Source organism: Episyrphus balteatus, chromosome 1 (assembly GCF_945859705.1).
Source record: "Episyrphus balteatus chromosome 1, idEpiBalt1.1, whole genome shotgun sequence".
NCBI lineage: Eukaryota > Metazoa > Arthropoda > Insecta > Diptera > Syrphidae > Episyrphus > Episyrphus balteatus.
The window spans coordinates 170,447,596-170,471,218 of record NC_079134.1 but is presented as its reverse complement, the minus strand read 5'-3'; the positions used below and the strand labels follow the sequence as shown (position 1 = coordinate 170,471,218).

The 23,623-nt window shown below is 29.5% G+C and overlaps 1 protein-coding gene across 1 annotated transcript; it reads right to left on the bottom strand.

Annotated features, from left to right (window-relative positions):
- Positions 1-629: 629 nt before the first annotated feature.
- LOC129905894 (inactive serine protease scarface) lies at positions 630-23,268 on the bottom strand. The gene is made up of 7 exons (XM_055981518.1): positions 23,071-23,268; positions 19,416-19,747; positions 12,455-12,622; positions 2,192-3,508; positions 1,979-2,133; positions 1,418-1,686; positions 630-1,357 (listed from the first exon to the last, which is right to left on the bottom strand). The coding sequence occupies exons 2-7, from the start codon at positions 19,737-19,739 to the stop codon at positions 1,074-1,076; spliced, it is 2,517 nt and encodes an 838-aa protein (XP_055837493.1). The 5' UTR covers positions 19,740-19,747; positions 23,071-23,268; the 3' UTR covers positions 630-1,073.
- Between the last annotated feature and the right edge of the window lie 355 nt (positions 23,269-23,623).

The window sequence follows — 23,623 nt, the reverse complement described above, 5'->3', positions numbered from 1 at the left end:
CAATAAAAAACAGATTTTGATGCGCATGTGACCAGTTTCCCGATATCTTTTGGTAACGTCTACGTCATTGGCATCAGTACAAAATTAACATGCAATATTTTGCTATAGGTACCTCAAACAGCTGAAACAATAATTCAAGAGAATGAAAAACATAAAAATAATATTTTTTTGTAAAAAATAATTTTATTAAATAGAACAAAAATTACTATTTTACACACACATAGTGACAGAATCTTATAAAAAGTAGGTTTTTTTATACTGACAAATCAACGTATCTACACTTTAAAGCGCTGCTTTTCATAATTTTTCTCTTTTTTTAATTTTAATTTGAAGAATGACACATCATCTCTTTATTGCATCAAAAGAGACGACGATGAAATTATGCGCACTTACTACAAAATAAAAATATCTAAAATTTGTTCGCATTATTCGTTTTTTTCTTCTTTTTTTTTTTAAATTACAAAAAAAAAATCAATAAAAATGATATTAGGATATAATAATAAATGTTTTGATGGAAAATAAAATTAAAAAATCATGACAAAAAAATGGTTTATAAATATTACAAAAAAAAAAAATAAAATCAAAATAAAAAAAAATTAATAATAAAATATTAACAAAAATAAAAATTAAAAAAATTATAAATAGCAGGAATATACAAAAAATTATAAAAACAAAAAAAAAATTAAGCGAAAGATTTATAGGAGTATGTATAGATTAATGAGATTCTATACAATTTTTTTTGTAAGAGTAAAATTACAGGTATTAGAAGCTGGTAGGTAGGAGTTAAAATTATAAAATTAAAAATACGAAATAGCTTATTTATAAGAAAAAATAAAACTTAACTTAAATTAAATTAAATTAACATCTAATGACAGTATTCGTTTGTTTGTATGAGTTGTATAAGTTTTGTTGTTGTTTGAGAGTGATTTTGTTCTTTTTTTTTCGTTGAAACACTTCACAAACAATTTTTAACACAAAATTTATCAATTTTTACACCAAAAATAGGATCTAAAATTGCACCAAGGTACCAAATTCTAAGTTTTTTTTTAGTTTTAGTTGAGATAGCTTAAAACCTAACCGAGTGTCAAAGCACGGCTGTTTGAATTAAAGGCAGTATTGATCCATTTAATGTCTGGCTTGGCAAAGGTCGCCACAGAGCTTCCACACTGGTCTTCTGATGTGAATGTACCCTTAAGGGTGTAGCTATCACCTGTTCCACAGGCCAAGGCACTACCGTAGTCAACGTTGCACGCGTCGTACTTTGTCCTTGCACACACCTGAGATGAGCTGGCTCCGCATTCATTACGGCCAACAGCATCAGCTGGTGTTTGATGCATAAGAGCTCCTTGTTGATGAACTGAAAGAAGTATCTTATTAGCAAAAAAGGTCTTGCCTAAAGGGTTTTAGTTTTACTCACTTCTCAAAGCATCCTTTCCCCATCCAGTGACAATACATCTTTCTGATGGGCTAGGATCCTTGTCGCTAATGCAAATAGGATTGATATGAATGGCAGTTTGAAGGTTCTTCTCCAAGAGGATAATGGCCAAGTTATTTTGTCCAGTAGCTGCATCGTATCCAGGATGAACTTCGATTTCCGAAGCACGGACCAATTGGAAGGGAAGGGGTTCGTCATCGATACCCAATTGCCATTCACCAGCTTTCACAAGAACATCCTTTGTTGGTTCACTGTAAATGAGAAATTTTTCATATAATTTTTGATTTCCAAGAATCTAAATGGAGCCTAACTGGAGTTTTTTTTTTTTTTTAACTTTGATTTTCAAAGAACTCAATGGCGCCCAATTGGGAATTTTTCTTTAATTTTCGATTTTCCAAAAATTAAATGGCGACCAAATGGGAATTTTTCATTTAATTTTCGATTTTCAAAAAATTAAGTGGCGCCCAATCGGGAATATTGTATTTAATTTTCGAAGTAAATGGCGCCCAACTGGGGGTTTTTTTGTATTGAGATAGAACTTACCCAGCAAGACATGAGGCAGTGGTCAAAACCATTCCGTAACCGATAATAGCACCACCGCAAAGAAGTGACTTAGTTGATTCCTTCAAGACCATTGCCTGCCATGGGATTTCAGCGAATGAAGTATCTTCTTCTGTAACTCCACGTGGTTTTGTGTTCTAAAATAAGGAAATTATTGGAAAGGTTCAAATTCTCAAGCTAAACTGTGAAGCCTACCTTATTTCTTGTTGCACACTGTCCAGTTGGGTTAACTGGCCATGGATCAACGTAGTTCGAGTCACGGCAACACTTGCCTGGAGCTCCTGATCCTTCAATCGTACAATCAGACAATGGTGCACGGAATGCACTTTGTTGTGGCGACAAATTTGATGGAGAGCTTGTAATGGTTCCTTGGCTATCGCAGTAGTTGATATCGGTACAAATTAGAGCGGCAGCACACTTTTGTGGGGCGAATGGCGATAGATTGTTGTCGAATACTGGAGGCTTCCTTGATGGGTAAATTGGTTCTGACAGAATGTCTTCACCGCGTTGTGGCACTTCGTTCGATGGGCTACCTTCATAGTTAGGTTGTTGTGGTTCTTGGGGTTGTCTTGGTGGAAGGTATCCAGGGGTAGGATTTGATTGAGGACGTTGGGGTTGTGGGCGTTGAGGTTGGGGTTGTGGGCGCTGAGGTTGAGGTGGTTGTGGACGCTGGGGTTGAGGTTGTGGACGCTGAGGTTGGGGAGGTTGTGGACGCTGAGGTTGAGGTTGTGGACGCAGAGGTTGAACACTTGGTGGTTGAGGACGGGGCTGTTGTGGACGGGGTGTTTGTGGAGCTTGTGGAGTAGGTGGCTGGTATGGTGGAGATGATGGAGATGCAGGGGGAATATAAGTTGGTGGTTTGTAAGCTGGTGGCGCAGGTGGGGAAGGTGGAATGTATTGTGGACGTTGTGGAGTTGGAGGTTGATAAGATGGTCTAGCTGGTGTTGGTGCTGGTGGTGCAGGTGGAATGTATGATGGCCCTTGTGGTGCTGGTGGTTGATAAGTTGGCCTTGCTGGTGTAGCTGGTGGTGGGCCATAAGTTGGTGGTTGAGCTGATGGTGGCTGGTAAGATGGCCTAGCTGGTGGTTGGTAAGATGGAGTTGCTGGTGGTGCAGGTGGAATGTAGCTTGGTTGCTTTGGTGGTTGTGGTGGTTGATAAGTTGGTCGTGCTGGTGGCTGGTATGATGGCGTTGCTGGTGGTGCAGGTGGAATATAAGTTGGTGGTTTTGATGCTGGTGGTTGGTAAGTTGGTGGTTTTGGTGCTGGTGGTTGATAAGTTGGTGGTTTTGGTGCTGGTGGCTGATAAGTTGGTGGTTGATAAGTTGGTGGTTTTGGTGCTGGTGGTTGATAGGTTGGTGGTCTTGAGACTGGTGGTTGATATGTTGGCGGTCTTGGTGCTGGTGGTTGTGGTTGTGGGAATGGCACCTCTGGTACAGTCAAAACATAACCATCTGGAGTTAATGCAGTAGCCGGTAAGCGACAGCACACTTCAGGTGCATAACAACGGGTAGCCTGTAATAAATTACAAAAATAAATAAAATTAGAAAACCAATGATTAATAATAGAAGTACAGTTTATTGACTGAAAGTCAAATTTTTACATAAATCATTAATAATCCGGAGGCCAAATTTTATATGCTTCTTTAAAATTAAAATTTATACTTAATGACTACCCCACAGTATCTAATGGACATAAGTTTAACCATAAAATTCAAGAAGTTGATGCATTTGTCTAACTCAAGAATTCTCTTCAACGCCAGTCAAAGAAGGTGTAAAATTTTATTGCAACTTGAAAAAAATGAAAATACAAAAAAAACTCAAGCTCATGATGAATTATAGCCATAAACGTTAATGACGGCTCAGTGTCAAAACATTTAAAGAGACAAATATGCCCGAATGCATAGATACACATTGCTATTGGGTAAAGGTAGGTGGGTTTGTAAAATTTTTACAATGAAAAATGATGGTTCCAAAAAAAACATTCTAAAAAACTTTATCGTGTAGGTAGGTTGATGGGATTCAGTGAGTCTGTGTTTATACCAAAGAAAAAAAAAATAATTGATGAATGTTCGTAGTGAAAGATGTGTCTCTGGTTAGTTAAGGAGATATATTTTTTAATTGATCCGTTAACAACGATTCGATGGTTGCCCATTCAAATAATAATTCAATCTTGTGACTTTGTTTGGACTTCTGTATATTGAACTTTATCTCTATTTTGAGTGGGTGTTGAAAGCTGGCTCTTGATTTTGGATTTGACATCGATTTTCAAATGCACACGCATAAAGTTTGATTATGTTTTGCGTGTGTGGAGTTTTTTTTATTTATATATTTTATCTATTTAACGTGCGGATGCAATTCTTCTTCAGGAGTCAAGTTGGTTGGCTCAAATCTGAGTGTTTTCCATCGATATATTGGTTGTTTGTAATTAATAAGTAGCTAAACGAGGTGTTTTTAAAGGCGTGCTCAATACAACTAGAACCAATTATTAGGAAATATACTATTATACTCGATGATGATTATAATTGCAATTTATTAATTCTTTTTTCTTTATAATAAAAAAGGTAAATTGCCTGCGTAAAAAATAAACTTGTTCCTTATATCAAGAATCTTATATTGCTACAAGTTTGCGGGTGGAAGTAATAATACAAGTTTTAGTTAAAGCCTATAGTCAAAGCTATTAAATAAATATAACCATCAGTATGAAGCTGTGCATTAACGAGATTTAAATTTATTTATTACTTGTTGTTAATATAAAACATGAGTTTGTAGGTATTTCTGCATCATAAGTCTTTTAGATGAATTGTGGTTAATTTATCTAAATAAATTGTTTACTTATTTAATAATGTTTGCATTTATGCAAATAAATTGATTTTTATGTTTGATTAGATGTTTGATAAATGGTTTAAGAGAATAAAAATGTTGTTTTTTTTTGTTTGAAAGATAAATAAATAATCCCTAGTTGGTCGTCAAAAAATACATGTCAGATCAGATAGCTGTCAAACTAAAAGAATTTTATTCCTCTTCTCTTCTTTTCTCATGATTTATAGAATTAAGGAAAGGAAACACAGAAATGCTATCTAGAACTGTGATAAAAAAAAAATCATACAAACACGCAGATATTTAAAATAAAGATTCTTCCTCTATCCATAAAAAAAAAATTATAATTGAACTCTCTATCTAATTTCAACTCATTATAGTTCACACAAGGTTCTTTATTCATTGCGATAGTAAAATAGTCGTCTTTGTTTTCCAAAATTAGTTTAAAATTAAAATTTAAATATAGTCTTTATGAGGAATTATCATATAAGCAGATGTTTGAATTGGCAATAAAATCAAATAAAAAACAAAAACTTCCGAAATCATAAATAGACAAATAAACGATTGTGAATGAAAAAATCAAAGAAAAAAAAAAAACCAAAATTCCTCAAAAGTTCATTGCCTTACCTACTCATTATGCAAAACTGTTGGAAGCAAACTTTGTTTTAATGAACTCTTCTTTAACAAAAAAATAATAGACAAAATTAGCAAATCTAAACGAACATATTTAAACGAATTTTATTTAAGGTCATCTTGTCGACTGATCTAATCAAATAGTGAACCGGATTTAATATATCTCAGAAATGTCAGATTTATTCTTTATTCAGTAAGAGAATCCGATGGAAATGATAAAATTAGGATCCAAGATTGGTTAAAAACCTAAAGCTTAAGGAGTCTAATTATCGCGTTGATGGATTGACAATCATTGTAATTTATTATTATTATTATTTTATTTTTTTTTTCATAAATTAAACCTCATAACTCAATCACTTCACACAAAGACACATTTTAACACTTTAAATAAATGATAAAATCTAATGAGAAAAATCCTGTTTACCTCTCTTTATGGGAAGACATTTGAACTTCTTTCAATCTATTATAACCAATTTAACCATTGACTTTTACCATGGCTTTCAGCTAGCATCTACCACCCATAACCAATTTAACAGTCACTTGAATTGTTCACATTTGACACTTTCTTGAACCATTGCGAGCCTCCTAAAAAAAACCCACAAACACAAGTAAAACAATATTAAATAAGAAATGGCTTCAAGACACCCTCCTTTTAAAGTCTTGGCCTATGAAAAAAAAAAAAAACACATACACACAGAAGAGAGGGTATGTCTTAGCGTTTGCTATTAATAAACCATGCAATTAACTTTAATGTACCATAAATGCAGTTAAAATTTTGCAATATTCTCTTGTTTTTTTTTTTGTTTTGTTTTAACTCTTTTTCAAAGTAACATGTGGTTGTTTTTTTTTTTATCTTCTCTTGCACATGTTGCATGCAAATCCAGCTTAAGACCTTATGAACCTGAGCTCACATTGGCATCGCCGTCGTTGGTTGGTCGTCGGTCGTTGAGATCAAGAGTGCGCTCAGTGCATATTTTGGTTATATGCAATTGTGTGTGCAGATGCAGAATGTTAAGTCGACATCCTCCAAAAAAAATAAAAAATAAAGGTGTCAAATATCGTGTTAGCAACATGCAACATACAGTCAATATAACTTGTGATGACATTATATATATGATATGAATATTTTATCAGTTTTTATTTTGTTTTTAAATTTTAAATAACCATCCAGTATTCCGTAAAAGGAAAAACTTTTGAATTGCTGACACTAACAAAAAAAACTTGGTCAAGTGGCGCTATATGTCAATGAAGTGTTTCTTAAGGAGACATTGGATAGAATTTAAGTTATTTCGCGACGAAAAATAAGAAAAATATAAAAAAGAAGCAGGAAAAAAAAGTTATTTAGTAATTGATTATAAGAAGGTTCGCTACTCAGCTCTTTTGTTTTCTAATCAATTTTGAATATCTTATTCAATTTCTGGTTTTTAGTACAGAAAAAGAAAACTTAATTAAAGTAAAATTCAAAAGGAGAAAAGGAATGATATAAAACACAAGCAGAATAGGTAAAATATAGGTTAAGAAAAATTATAAAAAATATCATCAAAAATTTAAATTAAAAATGATGACAAAAAAAGGTCTACCTCATTCTCACTGGCGCCAAAAGCCAACATTTTATCATATTTCTCCCACAGACCTTATCTATTACCCAAATCAATGTAATTTCCCTCAATTGTAAATATTGTTTGATTACAAAAAAAATAAGTCCCATCACATAAAAATTTTGCGCCAATTAAGACATTTTATCTGACAATAAACAACAAAAATGCTAAAGCTCTTGTCTTATGAAGATGTTTATATTTTTTTTTGAAAATACTCACTCAAGCCACTACAGCAATCACATCACAGTTCAAATAGTAAGTAAATTCATGTTAACAAAATATCTTCAAAGATGAGAACATATGCCATAAAAAAAAATTCCAAACACAAAAGAGTCAAAGATCCAAATCTCTGAAATAGCTATATGCACACACGTTTGATGTTGATGCTGCTGCTGCATCTGCAGCATGGCACATGGCACGTTGTTGGAGTTTCAAAAGAGCCAAACAAGGTCACTGAATTGTTATTTTTTCTTCTTTTTGATTTGATAATTATATTTGCATATTAAAGTCTTTTTCTTTTGAATTGTTTGTCTTGGTGGTGTTTTAGTGTTTATTGGTAGGCAGTGTTTTGTGTGTATTTGTCTAATACTGATAGATTCACAGATATAGATATTTGCATTTATATATTTTTTTGTCAGCTCATAGATAGTTTATGAGATTTTCTTTATGTCATCAGGAAGACTAATGATGTTGTGGGTTGAAATTTGTTTCTATCAAATTAAAAATGCATAAAAAAAGCACACACAAAAATCTGCAACTATCACAAGTCATGATGAAATTTATAACAAAACAAAAAAAAAATATGGGGGATCAACAACATCATCAAACCTGTTATAAAAAAAATATAAATTCATTACAATAAAAATAAAAAAAAAAAAACAGGCAAAATGTCAATCAGATGCGCCGCTATTAACCGACAAACCAAATTGACATAAAACGACATCTCCATCGATCGTTGGAAGATGGCAATAAATTTTGTTGATCTTCTTTTTAACAATAGCCTTTACTCGCAGAGATGGAAAATTAAATTGATGGTTATTGTGTTTTTGGTTAAGGTAGCTTTATATGCATTTTGTTTATAAAACGAAGGCGATAAGACAAAACTCTCTGATGGAGATGTAGTTTATGGATATTTATAAAACATAAATAAAATTGTTACAATGGGGATCTCTCGTTTAAAGAATGTTTCGTTGTAAATGTTATATAAACTTTTTTATTACTTTGACTTGGTTTGCAAAAAAAAAATAATTCTTCAGTTACATTGCAACACGTGTAGATTTAAAAAAAAAAGTAAACAAAAACTAAGAAGATAGATATTCTGAGTCAATGTTGGCGGTTAAAATTGTGTGAACCCTAAAAAACCTTGTTTCCTTGAACAATTAGTTCAACAAAAATTTAATTCTAAATTTTTCTTCCGGAACTTTCATTAAAAATTTTGCTTTCCAATTTACCCACCCAACAAAAATTGCTTTGTAAATATCCATATCCATTGTTTACCATACAAAATTATAGACACTTAATTAGTTAGAAAAAATATTTAAATATCTTCGGATTCTCCGCATGTTAAAGGGAGTTTTTTTTTCCCTATACTTTTGTTCAATCATTCAATCAATAATAAAACAACATAATTAATGTTGTTTATTTTTTTTTTTAACTTATTGTATAGTTGTTATTAAAGATAATAATAAAAACCGATTGACGCCAAGCCGATTAAAGAATATACAATTTTTTCTTGCTTTGCTATATCATTAACAACAATGATGAATGCATATCTCAAAACTCAACTCGCATAGCCATAATTAAATTTTGTAAAGCTTAAGCAACTACTATAAAACTTAAAAAATAATATTTGCCTAACAGTATAATCGCGTGTATTTTGCTAGTCAAATAGATCTTTACAGACAGTAAAGAAGAAAAAAAAATAATAAAGTTCGTTTCTCAGCTCTTTCGTTTTTCTCACAATTGCGGATTTCTATATTTTGTGATTTCCTCTTCCCCAATCACACCAGACTCATAGACAATGACAATTCAATTACTTAAACTTTTATTTGATGTGTCTGAGTGATGGAGATTGCACATGTGTCACAAGCGCAATCAAGTAAAATGAAATTGAAATTACAGGAAAAACAAAAAAAAAGAAAGATCATCCAGACGACCGACTAACCTCAATGACTAAATAGTAGGTGAGAGAGCTTAGAAAAAAAAAACGTGATAAAATACTGTTCAATTTAGATGAGATTTATCACGAACTCAGATGGTGAGATAATACACGTAATAATGCTAGGGAATTCCTTATAATTCAATTAAAAAATTAATTGTTTCAAGGGTTTCTTTTACCTTCGAGAAATGCAAATTTTATCAAAAAACAAATCGTGAAAAGAATTTAAGATAATCACCTCTCTGAAAGACTTTAAGATGCTTCAAGGTCTAGGTCAATACTTTCTAATCACAAAATGTTTTTAAAGAGATTCCGGTCTTTGATCTCCAAAGTCTTTACCAAGCCGAAGATCACTCTTAATAAAAAGAAACTAAATCGTTATAACTTTAATCTCATGTTTTATTTAGATATGCGGCTTAAATATAGTGAGACCAAGGAAGTATAACAAAAATTGAATGCGTTTATATTGGGCATTCCGTTTGATTTTATAGCGTAGTTTCATCGTTTAGGCTAACAATAGACTCGGAGATGGTTGAAATTTTTTTAATGGTTTCGATCATAAGCGATGCGCATAATAATCAACGTCACTAGACGACCTTGTCAACAATTTTGTTTTGATGCTGATTTTCGCTTTTGTTTTTATATTTTTTTTTCTTTTTTTTGTGGTTTTTGTTGTTGTTGTTTATGTTGAACTGCATAATTTTTTGTTTTAAAGGTAAGAAAACTGGTACAACTGAGGTAAGTAAAACTATACGATTTATGACAGGTTTCTTTTGTTATCTTTATTTTGTTGTTGTTGAATTCTTGTAGGGTTAGGTAATAAACATATACATTTCAAGCCCTCTCTACAATGTGCAGTTCTTTTTTCACACACATCTCTCAAAAAGTTGTAATTCATTCATCTTCATCATCAATGTGGTAGTTTGTGGTGTGATATTAAGCTACTGCTTAATGTGTATTTTTTTTATTTTTTTACTTGCTCTATAGGGCAAGTATTGGTTTCGTGTCGAAAAAAAAATTTGAGGTTTTAATCAAAACCAACATTACGATGATGGAGAATTTCAAAAAAGTGGGTCTCGCAATTCCGTCCGTGCGTCTGTACGTCTGTGCGTCTGTGCGTCTGTGCGTCTGTGCGTCTGTGCGGTTGTGCGTCCATCTGTACACATTTCCACAGCCTAAACGGGTGGACGGATTTTCTTCAAATTTGGTACAGATGATTTTTATAGAATTCTGAAACTTGGTTTTTTTTTGTTTTTTTATATCTCGTTTAGAACGTATACCTCCCATACAAAAAAATACGATATTGCGAATTTCTCGAAAACGGCTCTAACGATTTTGATTAAACTTTGTACACGTAATATTTAAAGCAGTGGCAATAAAACAGCATTTTTATTTTTTCTCAAAAAAGTCAAATAACAAAAAAAAATTTTTCATGCCCTAAATGTCGGCTCTTCCTCAATATCAATTTTTTTTTAAATTTAGAGCCAGCTTTTAAAATCTACAAGTAGACTAACATAAAAGTGCTTTGAACTGCAAGAGCAAGTACGTGCGACCCCAGTCGTGCATTTTATTTTGTGAGTGACTTGAGGCACGTTTGTTACTGCACACAGTGGCAGCATGGAATCTTATCTTATCTCGAATCTTGGAATAAATTTTTAGTGGCAAAAAAATTACAGCTAAAAAAACTATAACAATCTGTCATAATTTGCATACCAACGTACTAACTTATTATTATCAAAAAATGAGAACATGGGATTTTTAGCTTTTTGTATGGCTTTTTTTCGAGTACTCTCGTATGTCAAATTATTGAGCAAGACTATGCTGCTTTGGTATGCAAGTTTTTTGAGTTCTTCGAATATTTTAATGTTTTTTTTTTTTTGGTTTTGAGATTGAGTGCAGTATTTTAATGGAATGTTGAAATCGTGTCTCTTTTTTGAAAAGCAGTTTCTGAATTTTTGTTTGGGAGGAATTTGTGAAATCATATTATTACCACTTCGAAATCTTGTTGTTTTACGAACTTCAGAGTTCTTATTTCGGAGGAATTTGTGAAATATTATTCAGCGGAATTAATTTTTTATAATGAATTTTGGAATTTTCTTTTTTTAGGAATTTGTGATATCATATTATTCAGGGGAATAAAATTCCGCCTGAATATCAAAGTCATATAATATACAGAAGACTGATCAAGTTTGCAAAGTTACTGGATAAGAAATAAGAAAGCGGAATCAAATCCCACTTTGAAATCTTGTCTTTTTTATTGAAAACGAATTTTTGAATTTTCATTTGGGAAGAATTTGTGAAATCATATTATTCAGCGAAATCAAATTTCGTATTTAAAAAAAAAAAATTTTTTTGAATTTTTGGTTTGGAAGGAATTTTTGAAATCTTATTATTCAGCAGAATCAAATTCCGCTTCGAAATCTTGTCTTTTTTTAAACGAATATCGAAATTTTTGATGGGGAGGAATTTGTGAATTCAGCGGAATCAAATATTCCGCTTATTTTGTATTTTTGAAAATGAATTTCGGAATTTTCGTTTGGGAGGAATTGAGGGAATCATATTTTTCAGCGCAATTAAATTCATAGGAAGAAGACGGATCATGTTTGTGAAGTAAAAAGTCTCACCTATTTTTAGATTTTAGCCTTAACAGATTCAATCTTGAGGCAAACAAATGATACTAATTGGACAAGATATCAACCTGGCCCTTAACGTTAATTATTTCCTAATCTGCACTTAACTTGAAACCAAAAATATCAGATTCAAAAGAATTAAAAATCTAGACACAAGCTAAACTGGTTTTGATGTGATTTTTGTTTTCGTTTTCGTGAAAAACAATAAAAAACAACTAATAAACATGACGCACGCGTGCTTAAATTTAAATTTATATACTGGCGTTTGATTGTAAATTGTCAAATTATTTAAAAAGTTTTATTTTTAGATATACATTTGCATTTGATTGATAAAGTCCATCATACAAGCTATTTGAGAAAAAAAAAACAAAAAAAAAGAACCTGAACAGTTATTTCCTTAAAAAAAAAAAAATTCCCAGTGTGTCAAGTATTTGTAAACATTTGACCAGAAGAATAAGAGAATATTTCACACTACTTGAATTTGAGTCATTCATATAAGCCTGTGAAGAGCCCCTGAGGCTTTTTTTCAAAAAAAAAAACCTCTCAGAACCTTAATTTGGCTTCCGGATTCCAATGATTTAAGATTTTTGTTTATTTGCAAAAAAAAAAAAAAAAACACTTACCGATGATGTCTTGGCATAATTTGAATCATTTATTGTTCCACGAGTACATTGACTTGGTGCAACACAATCTGAATCACCTGAGCATGGTACCGATGGACGCTGGGTTGTTGTCGTTGTTGTTGGTGGTGCACGATATGTACAACAAACATCAGTCTCTGGTTCACAGTTCTGCAAAAAAAAAAAAAACAAAAATAAAATTTAATAAAAAATTGAAAATTAAAACCTAAATCCTCTCTCTATTTTAAACTGATACAAAGATTATCTAGCTAGCTACGTGATAGTTTAAAACATCACTTTTATATGGAAAAACCATCGGTCAATAAAGTTTATTTTATTTTTATGCCTGGCGTGTGCTGTGCTTGATTAAGCGTTAGTCAATATAAAAAAAAAAAAAAAACTTCAATTATTGCAACAGGCAGAGGCACAGGCAGAGAGTAGATACAAGTAGTCGGATAAATTCGCATAGATACATAGTAACTAAATACAGAAGAGTGTTGTTTTAATTAAGTTCTTCTGACGTATCTTAACGATTTATTACGTGGGATGTTATTTTTTTTTTTTTTTCAATTTTTCATCATCAAATTCAAGTTTTGTTATATAATTTTAAATTATTGGTAAATCGTTCTATTTTTAAATTTGTATGAAATATTCAAGTTTTAAAAAATATCTACAAAAAAAATTAAATTGCAACAAAAACTTGTAGATTGGAACAAAAGCATAACTATTTTTTTTTTTTTTTTTTTTCATTATTTAAGTATGACAACAAGTCTTGAAATTCTTCTTCGTCTACGTAAACAGGTTCATTGAAATAATTAAATTTTTAAAAAGAATACAAAAAAAAAAATGAAGACAAATTTAAAATTTTAATTAAAACCAATATAAGCTGATTAATTTTTTGAAGTTTTTAAAGAATTTTGGCTAGAAGCATTATTAAATGCGTCACAAAACATGCTGTTAATTTGTCAATTTTTTTTTCTAGTTCTTTTTTTTTTATTTTTTTTTATGTCATTATAAATTCCCAAGGTTAAATCCGCATAAGTGTGTGTCTTCTCTAATAGAGTGTGGCTGGTTTCACGTTGACAAGTAGTTACTTTTTATAGTCTTCTCGCATCTCTGACTAAAATAATAAATGTTACTGTTCAACATTTTCATTGAATGATGTAAGCGTGAAAAAGTAGAATTTCTTGCAACGGTTAGAAATATAAAATATATTAATCATTTTTTTTTTTTTTATTTAATGAAGACAATAACTATTAATCAGATGTTCAGTTAGTTAAGATGAAAGGTTAATAAACCTTTCAGACCTCTATTTGCATGTGATACATCATATTTGAAAAAAAAAAATCCAATACTTGTAAGCTTCTATCTCTGCAAATAGTGACTAAGAGTTTAAATAAAAAAAAAAATTCAAAAAAAAACTACCAAGCACCATGTGTGAATTTTTCAAGTGGGAGTCACACGCCTACAGATGTTCGTCTAATATGCGCTTGTGATATATAGATTGGTCTTGTAAAATGATTTTCTCACATGTTGATCTTAAGTTTAGTTTTTTTTTAAGTTTTTTTTTACACTGCCACGCAACAGATTAAATCATTGGGTTTTTCGTTTATTTATATATTAAATATTCTATGTTAATTTTCATGAGAATTTGTTTAAACAAAAAATGCAAATTATTAATTAATAATAAAGTTCAGGAAAAAGCGCTGACTTTTAAACAAATTCTGAAAAACACCAACCGGAGGTTGTTGTAAGTTGTTAAAAAAAAAAAATAAAAAAATAATAATCGTATGTTAATTATTTTACAAAATCAAGTTCAACGGTTATTGTCTTGTGTTGTTTATTTTTTGTTGTATGATTAATTTTTTTTTTTTTTGATCCAAGACCATATTTCACGAATACCAACAAAGTCAATATTTATATTTTGACTGACAAGACACGGACAAACAAACTCCGTTTTTTAACCTTTTAGCAGACTGAACTAATTTGTTATTCACATCACAATTCACACTTGCTACCGAATTGTGGTATAAATTCATGACTATTTTTTTGTTTCTTGTGGTATTTGCATGGATTTTGCAGTATGTACTGAGTCACTTAAGTGTGTCTTCTTTGACCAAATAAGGGAATAAGATGTTTTGCATTTAATTTTATGTTTTGTGAGGTTCGAAGCTCAACTCTTTTGTTTGTTTTTTTTTTTTTTAATGCATTTATAAATATTTAGTATTATAAATGAGATCTGATACATTGTTCCAGTTACAGTTTAAATTTGATTAATAAATTAATTTTTTTTCAAGTTCGTGCCTCAACTCTTTTGTTTTTAGTAAATCTACTAGGAAATTAAGAAAATGAAGGATTTTAAATGCGTTTTTTAGGTAAATAATCTCAAAAATTAACACAAAATAAAAGATTTAAGACACTCAGTGAGACCAAAATTGTTTGAATTTGCATTTGCCGGTTAAAAAAAAATTTAGGTAATGCAAATTATTACTCAACATTTTGTGAGTGTGTGTCACTATCAAATAAAATGAATCTAAGTTTATATCAAGTTTTGTGCATTCATAGCACGAATGACTTCGAAGAATGTGTTTATTTTTATATGAAAGTCCAAATACCATCACATCTCTTTCCAGTTAGTTGACCTTTTGACTAGGTCATATATCAACTTATGTCACACCGATAAACGATTTGCCTTTCTAGTTATTGTGAAAAATCAAATGGATTCGTCATATGACACCATGTGAGAGGAGGATATAGCAATCGTTTTAATAGAAGGTGGGAAGTTGCAGTTAGATTTAAGTGGGTGATTGAAAAAATGTTAACACTGTCAAAATAATTGCAATGGTGTTACCACGTTACTCTGGGTATATTTTTATCTGCTTCATTAACCATAAGGCGACAAATATTTAACTATTATGTAAGAGTTCCTGAAAACTGATTTTTTAGATATTTTATACGTGCTTGAATGATTGAGGAGATGTGAAATGGTTATAAAATTCGCATTTGTCCCACCCGTGACATTCATAACTCATTTTATTTACAGAAAGACAATCATTTTTATATTATTTTGGTTATAATTTTAGAAGCTACGAATGTTTTCAGTACTTAGTTCAAGAATTTGGTTAAAACCGCTTTTTTTTGTCTAACCCGTGACAATAGAAATTGATATATTTATCTCTACCCAATTTAATTAATCAACAAATTTTGCCGTTGGTATAGTCCACATATTAAGTTAATTTTATACAATTTATAGAATTTTAATGGTACAAGAGTCCCACCCGCAACGTTACAATATCCCAAATAATTACAATTTTAAGGTGCAGTTGCACTTTGGTTCCTCTTTTAAAAAAAAAAAAACCATTTAAGTCATTCATAAAAATAATTTTATATATTAAATTAGCTAAAACCTTGCTCTAAATTCACTTTCTCGAAATACAGTGATAACTTGGTGATCATGAAACAATTCTACCACATCAAGTCTGTTATCTATAATTTATTTTTAATTTATAAAAATATTGTTATTTCTGAATAATAATATCTACTTTTAAAACCATACAAAATTATATGCCAATAAAAATAAATATTTAAAACAAAAAAAACAGCATTATAAATTAATTAATATAATTAAGATAAAGTTATAGTTTGAAGCCATTTGGAAACCCGATTTGTGATCATTAAAACTATTTTCAACGAAAAAACAATAACCATCTTGGCCTAGTTTCAGTGAGCAAAACTAACAACATTAGTTGATCTTGATTTTATATTTTATTGTATTTTTCTTGTTTGCTATTTATTTCATTGTCATTTTTAAAATTATGATTTTGATAGAAAAAGAAACTCACCCCCACACCAATCTCCAAATAGAATTAATTTATTTTATTTCCTTATCTTGAAGAAGATATAAACATAATTTAAAGGTTTTTTTCTTGTATAAAAATATCATTAACTTTAAAATATTTGGCACATGTTGTGGGTGACAACAAAAAGAGTTGCCGACTTGGGGGAAATATATGACAGTAATGATATGTTTTGACATCAAATTAAGGTAGTTAAATTGTTATTTGCCATCATTAATAAATTAAATATTTTCTGACTTGTGGAATTTGCATTATGTTATTAAATTTTTTGGCAAAATATGTCCCTTAGGCATTGTTTTAATACTTTATGGTGTCAAAACAAGGTTATTTGAATAAATTACAATATTTTGTAAAATTTTATTTGCCAAATATATTACGTTTCAAGTTTATTATTTTCTTGGAATTTCTATCATAATTTAATGTGTGGTATCAAATTAATACCACTTCAGAAAAGTTGTATCACAAAAAAAAAAAAAAAAATAAACAAAAGAGCAAAGGTAAAAACTTGATTTTGGTATCCGCATCCTACTTTAGAGTTTATAACAAACCTTATCATCGTAATAAACTTGAAGACAACACATCTACGGTATGCATAAAATTAAGATTATATAATAAATCAAGAATATCCGCGTTTCCCAGTGTGAAAACTGTATCCCCGGTAAAAAAAAAAACAAAACGAACAAAAAAAAAAAAAAAACATAAATAAATAGCAGTGCTAAAAAAAACACAACTTGAATAAAATAAGAAAAGAAAAAAAAAAATCCCTTAAGTGCAGTTTTGTGTACCTACTCATTGCACCAGCCCAACTGATACTGAAATGTGCACTTGTGCTACCAAAATGTATTTTGTTGTTAACCCAGAAAAAAATTTCGTAATCAAAAAATTATTTTCATGATATTTTGATTTTTGTGGTAACTTGTGGTTTTTTTTTCAGTTTTTTTTTTTTTGTTGGTAGTTTGTGTCTGTCCGGTGGCAGTGTACGCGCAATCACATAATATAAAAACAACAACAACACTTGCTCTTTATTGCCTACACACCATCATTCAGAGTAAGAAAGAAAGCGGTCAGATCACCTGCTGCCCCGAAAATTTTCATTCTTTTTGCTTTTGTGGTTTATAATTTATTTATTTTTTGGCGGAAACTTGATTAATTTTTTTTTTGCTCCTTCAACGTACTTGCTTTTTTGTACTTATTTTTGGTGTGTGTAAGCATCATAAAAAGAAAGTTTTATGTACTAATATTTATTACCATGGCCGATGGCAAAAAAGTGAATATGTTGGTTTTAAAAATCCATTTAAACTCTTTATAACACCCAACTCGAGGAGAATGACATAAATTTGTATGAATGACCTTTCATATATCGACAAATTAAAAGCAAAAAAAAAACTAAAATAACCACAAACCGCCTTCCACTTACATATGAAGCACCTTAATTATTGGTAATTTTGATGTTCATCAAATAAAAAAACAAACACAAGAAGAAAAAAAAATATTTTTGTTTGTTTTTTGTTTTTTTTTAGCAGAAATATGAAAAAAAAAACGACTTCTTGTTGCCGATGGCGCCTTTTTTATGCCATCGTCATCATCATCAATTTTTTTTTATTCAATACAGAACCTTCTGTCATAAATATCTATATGCAGTAGACATTGGTTAGAAAAAAAGTTTCTATGTGTGCTCAATAGAGGAGGCATGTCAAAAAGGTCACTATGGATGAGCATCACGTCTGGGTTTACTAACCAATTAGATAGATATCATATAATTTTCTGTTTATGTTGTGTTTGTTTTTTGTGATTTCATTGACTACTGCCAAAGGTGGTATACGAGTTCTTAATTATAAGATCTGGCTTCCAACACAAAGAAGTGTATTTTGAACTCTATTAAATTGATAAATCTTCAACGATTAGTATTTTACTTCTTATTTGGAATTATGAGATGGTTAATTTGTTGGCAAAGCAATCATTTATCATTATCGTAATATTTGATGCAATAGATTTTTTAAAAACTTAGTGGATTGTGGATTTAGTTCAAATAAAAGTTTTATTCTATTTTAAAAGTTCGCTGCTCAGCTCTTTTGTATTCAAACCTCGGCTCTGAAAATACCTAGCAAAAAATAACACAAAATTACCAAAAATTAAATGGGTTGATTTAAGGGTCTGGTTTCAGAAAAAACGTTCCTGTTGTTACAAAACAACCAATTTGTAGCCATTTGCAGTAATTTGACTACCGAAAAAGCAAATTTTTACTTGGGAAAACTTAAAATAATCATTGCCCCTAAATTTACGAGTGTGAAATATGTCCCACTGACAGATTGAGAGCTGATTCATTTAGTAAGGAAAAATTTGTTTGTAGTGTCATTTAAAAAAGTCTAAGATGATGAATAAGATATTCTTGTCAAAGTCAATTAACTTTGAATAGCAGCTTCTGATTTTTTTCAGATGTAAGGATAACTTTTATCTATTGCTTTGTAAAAGCCATTATAACTGCCAAATAAAATTTATTTGGAGTCAAACAAAGACATAAAACGCTGTGTCAATTGGTGATTAAATTTTTTAAGTACTAATAAACATAAATATTTTTGTATCATTTTCATTTGAAAATTAATTTTAATGATCAGTTTCAAGTTAAGAGTTTCTAATGATGCTACTTATAAAAAGATGACCTTCTTAATATCATAAACCTTCCTCTAATTCTAACAAGAAATTATTAATTATTTTCTGAAATATGTCTTTTAAATTATGTAGAATTTATAACCATTTTTTTATTGTTTTTGAATGACACATGTCTTCTTAAAAAAAATTTAAAATAAGAGAAAAACAAGAAATTAGTATTGAACAATAGATTTAAAGGAATCAATAAATATGAACAAGAATATTATTTAACAACCCGTTTAAAAGAACAAAATTAATATTTCTTTCAATAAAAAATAGAAAAAAATAAAAACCGATTCTAACCTAAACACGTTTATGTGATTATAAATTTCAATCAAATTAGTTGGGTGTCAAGTTAACTTCTTTTTGACATTTTTTGAATATTTTTTTTCTAGATAACCTTTAACACATACGAAAAAAATATATTTATAAAAAAAAAAAAAAAAAACCAAACATACCTGAATATAACCATTTGGATTATTTGTGAAATAACCTCCTTGGCAAATATTTTTCTTCACACATTGTTGTCCACCACCGCACTTAATGTACTCCTTAGGGGGTAAATATTTTGGTGCACTGAATGGCTGAGCTTGCCTACTGAAGATTGCATGTTCCAGGAAAATATTTTTACTTATCGAATTATCATATTCCGATGATGATACGGGATGTGAATCAATTGAATTTTTATAAACACCAGTGAGGAATATATTTGAGCCCACATCTGCAAATGCTGCATGCAACACTAGCAGCATTGCTAGTGGTAAAAGTTTACACCGTGCCATTTTTCTTTCTGAAAATTGACAAAAAAAAGAAAACAAAAAATTAAAATAAAAATAAAATAAATTAATAAAAAATGATAAATATAAATCTAACGGAGAAAAAGAAACGTGCGCGATGGCATGGCATGTGGTGACATTTTATTCTGTGTTGTGTGCTATTTTGACTCATAAATACACATAAAGTAAATTGTTTTATCGATTTCTAAAGTCTCTCTCACTGATTAGATTATATTGCATTTTAACCATTTGACATATTTTATTAATTTTTCAAAAAAACTTAGTATGTTAATTTAATTTGCTTAAATTAATTAATATTTATTTATTCATAAAGAAATTATTATTCTACCGTTATAAATTGTTTATGAACTTAACCAATAAAAGTGTTTGAATCATCATCAACTCAGAACACAATAAATTCAAATTATTTTGTAGAAAAATAGAAAAAAAAATAAACATTTTGGAGGTTAAATTGCGGTTAAGAAAATTGCTACCTTATTGTTTTGAAGTTAATTTAAGTTAAATTTATTATCTGCTATCTTCAAATATCAGATAACAATATCATCTATGAATCTGCAGACATATTTATTGGATTGAATTAAATTCACATTTATAAAAAAAAAATATAAATACAAATTAATGGCTTAATAGAATTGCTCGATGCATTTAGTGATGTATGCGTTTTTCTGAACAAGCAAGTTAACAACAATATACACACTATGAGAATGCAATCAGTGACAATGATAAGTTATTAAATAAATGTTTTTTTTTTTTTAATTCAATTACTCAATAATAACAATGACAGTGTTTAGTTTATCTTCTTTTTTTTCAAAATTAAAGGCATTTTAATGTTGTCACTCACAACAATGTATCAAATAATTACGCAATAATATTATCAATTGATTGATTAACTATAGGATTATTATTTTCAATTTATTAATAAATGATTCATTAATTTCAAATTCCAACATAAGAAAAAGACAGTAATTCTTAAATCAGGTTTGTGCATCAACTCTTTTATTTACTGTGTGGGTATTTTGTTAATTTTTGTTGTTATTCGCACTATTTGTACTGGATTTGTTATTTTTAATATTAAAGATTACTCAGAATAAATTGTTTATTCTAAAAATAGAAATTATTGTGTCGTGCGTCGGTATAGTAGTAGTTTTGACGAATTACTAAAATATTCATATGTGGAATGTAGCATGTTCGAATATTGAATTATAATTAAATTGTTTTTTTTTTTTTTTAGTTTTTGTTAGTAATCAAAAGACGCAGATGATTTTTTTTTTTCTATAAAAATCAAGTTCGTAGATCAGCTCTTTTGTTTGGTGTTAATTATGACAAATTATTAAAACATTAAGTCAATGTCTTTTATTAGGAATTTTTGTATTGAAACTACAACAACTTGAGTATGGTATTATCATAATTTGTAAGTTTTGGAATAACAACAGCTGTTTTTCCTATTTTGGGCTTAACAGATTGTCAGACTTCTTTAGAAATGCTCAATATAACATCTTCATTAAAATTGAGAAATATTTTTTTTCTAAAAATAAAGCTAATAGAACTTTTGTGATTATAAGGCTTACTTTATAGACTGAAGCATAATTAGTGTCTTAATAGTGTATTAAATTGTTGAAGTTGAGGAAAATGTTGGTTTTCATTCAAATTAATTTAAATGATTTTTCAATAACATTTTCTGCAAATTTGGGTGAATTTTTAAACCAAGTTTTTAAGTCTTTTTTTGCAAGATCATGCCACAAATAATTTTTTTTTTTATTGAAATAAAATTGTTTACTCCAAAGTTCTGTAGGAATTTTTTGGAAACATAAAAACGCTATCACTTCAGAAAAACGATTTTGAAAAAAAATTAGGATAGATACAATTTTTCGCTACAAAAAATCTTCTTACATTTTTTTGTAAGTTTGAACGTCAACTCTTTCATTTACATAAAGTGCTGAGAATTGAAGAAAATCTTTGAATATTTTTCAATGTAAACGTTTTGAAAAACTGATTGCATCATAAAGTTATTTATTTATTTTGAACGTAGAGTTCATATTCAGAAGAAACACTTTATCAAAAGTCTAATTGAGGCAAATGTGCATAAGATATCTTATAACCGAAAATATGCTTGCTTAACTTTATTAAAACATTTTTAATTTAATCAAATTATGATTTAAATTTTAACAAAAAGGATTTTTTGTTTACTCAAAATTAATACAAAACAAAGACTTTTTTGAAAGATTTTTTTAATGCAAGGTATTTTGAAAAAGTTCTAAGTGCCATAAATATATTTTTTTGTTTCTCTTGTTTAAAGCCAAAAAAGAAAAAAATTGTTGCATGTAAAATTCAACTAAATGTGCAAATTTGGAATTTGCTAACAAAATTTTATTAACAACAAATTCTAATTTTATCAAATTTTAATTTAAAAAAAGCAAGTTCGAACAACAACTCTTTTGTTTATCGAAATTTAAATGAAACGAGATCAATTTACCAAAAAAAAAAACAACCACATTATCAATTTAAAAATTAATTTAGGCATTCAAAGAATTTTCATTAATTAAATTGTTAATTTTTTTCTATTTTAAATTCTTATATAATTTATTCAAACAATAAAAAAGTAATTAAATTAGTTGTCAACTTATATCAAATAATAATCACTTTAATCGATCGATCATTTGTCGTAGAACCGGAAAATTGTATATGAAATTAGTAATAGAGAACATCCTGTTCCATATTTATTTTAAATTCAATTTTCTCATTCTAGTCAAAACAAAAACTTAACAAAAAAAAAAAAAAAAAAACATAAAATAACTTAAGACATTTTATGCAAATTTTTGAGGGCCATTAATAATTCTTAGACTCGATGCGGATGTTGTTGTGTGCCAAAAAATTCTTTAAATTTTGTTACTTTTTCTAATAGTTCTTTCTTGTTTTAGGATTATTAATTTTTTAATATTTTGTATCCACTTTTTAAATCAGTCTTTTTGGTTTTTGGAAAGCTTTAAGTTATTCATTAATTATGCAAGCACTATCATCCAATAGATACAATTTTTTTTGTAAATCACTGTCAGATTTAAATCATGATAGAATCCATATTGAATGTCAGAGGAGGTGGAGGGATTTAGTCTAGACAGAGTCACTAGGAGCACACAGAATAAATAAAGAACGTTTATTAAAATCAGCACCACTAAATAAAAAAAATTATTTTGCATTTAATGAAGTAAAATATTGTTATTAAAGATTTTTTTATATTAAAGCACCACAAGTAAATATCCATAAATTGCACAAATTTCTTTTTTGTTTTTTTTTTTGTTGATAAAATTGTCTTTCTTACATTTTTTCTATAAATTCACTATAATGTGTATTTTTTCGATTTGATATCCTTTTTTTTAGAAAAACTCGTAATAATTGTAATCCTTTTATCGAGTATTTTTTAAGTTCGTACAAAGTTCCACCGGCGGGCGTTTTTTTCTATATTTACTATAAGCACACACGATCGGAACGAGCGACGTTCTTTGATTGTTTAAAATGTTTGCTAAGACAGCTTTTTATATACCCATACAACTGTTACCATACAAAGTTCGTCGGTGGGTTTTTTTTCTACTGAATGGAGAGATGACGATGAGCGTGACCTCTTCCTCTTCTGCGCAGTGGGACTTCACCGGTGTGTACGATGGTAGCGGTGGCGGTCGCAATTTGGTTTGGAATTCTTCGCTGAGATGGATGATGATGATGCTGATGATGATTGTTGATTTTTTTTTGGGGGATGGGAATGCAGCACACACATTGAAAGAATGCTCTGGTATACGGATGAGACAGAACAGATTGATTTGTTTTGAGCCTACATCAACATTTTCGCTGAGTTTTGGTTCATTTTGTGTGTGTAA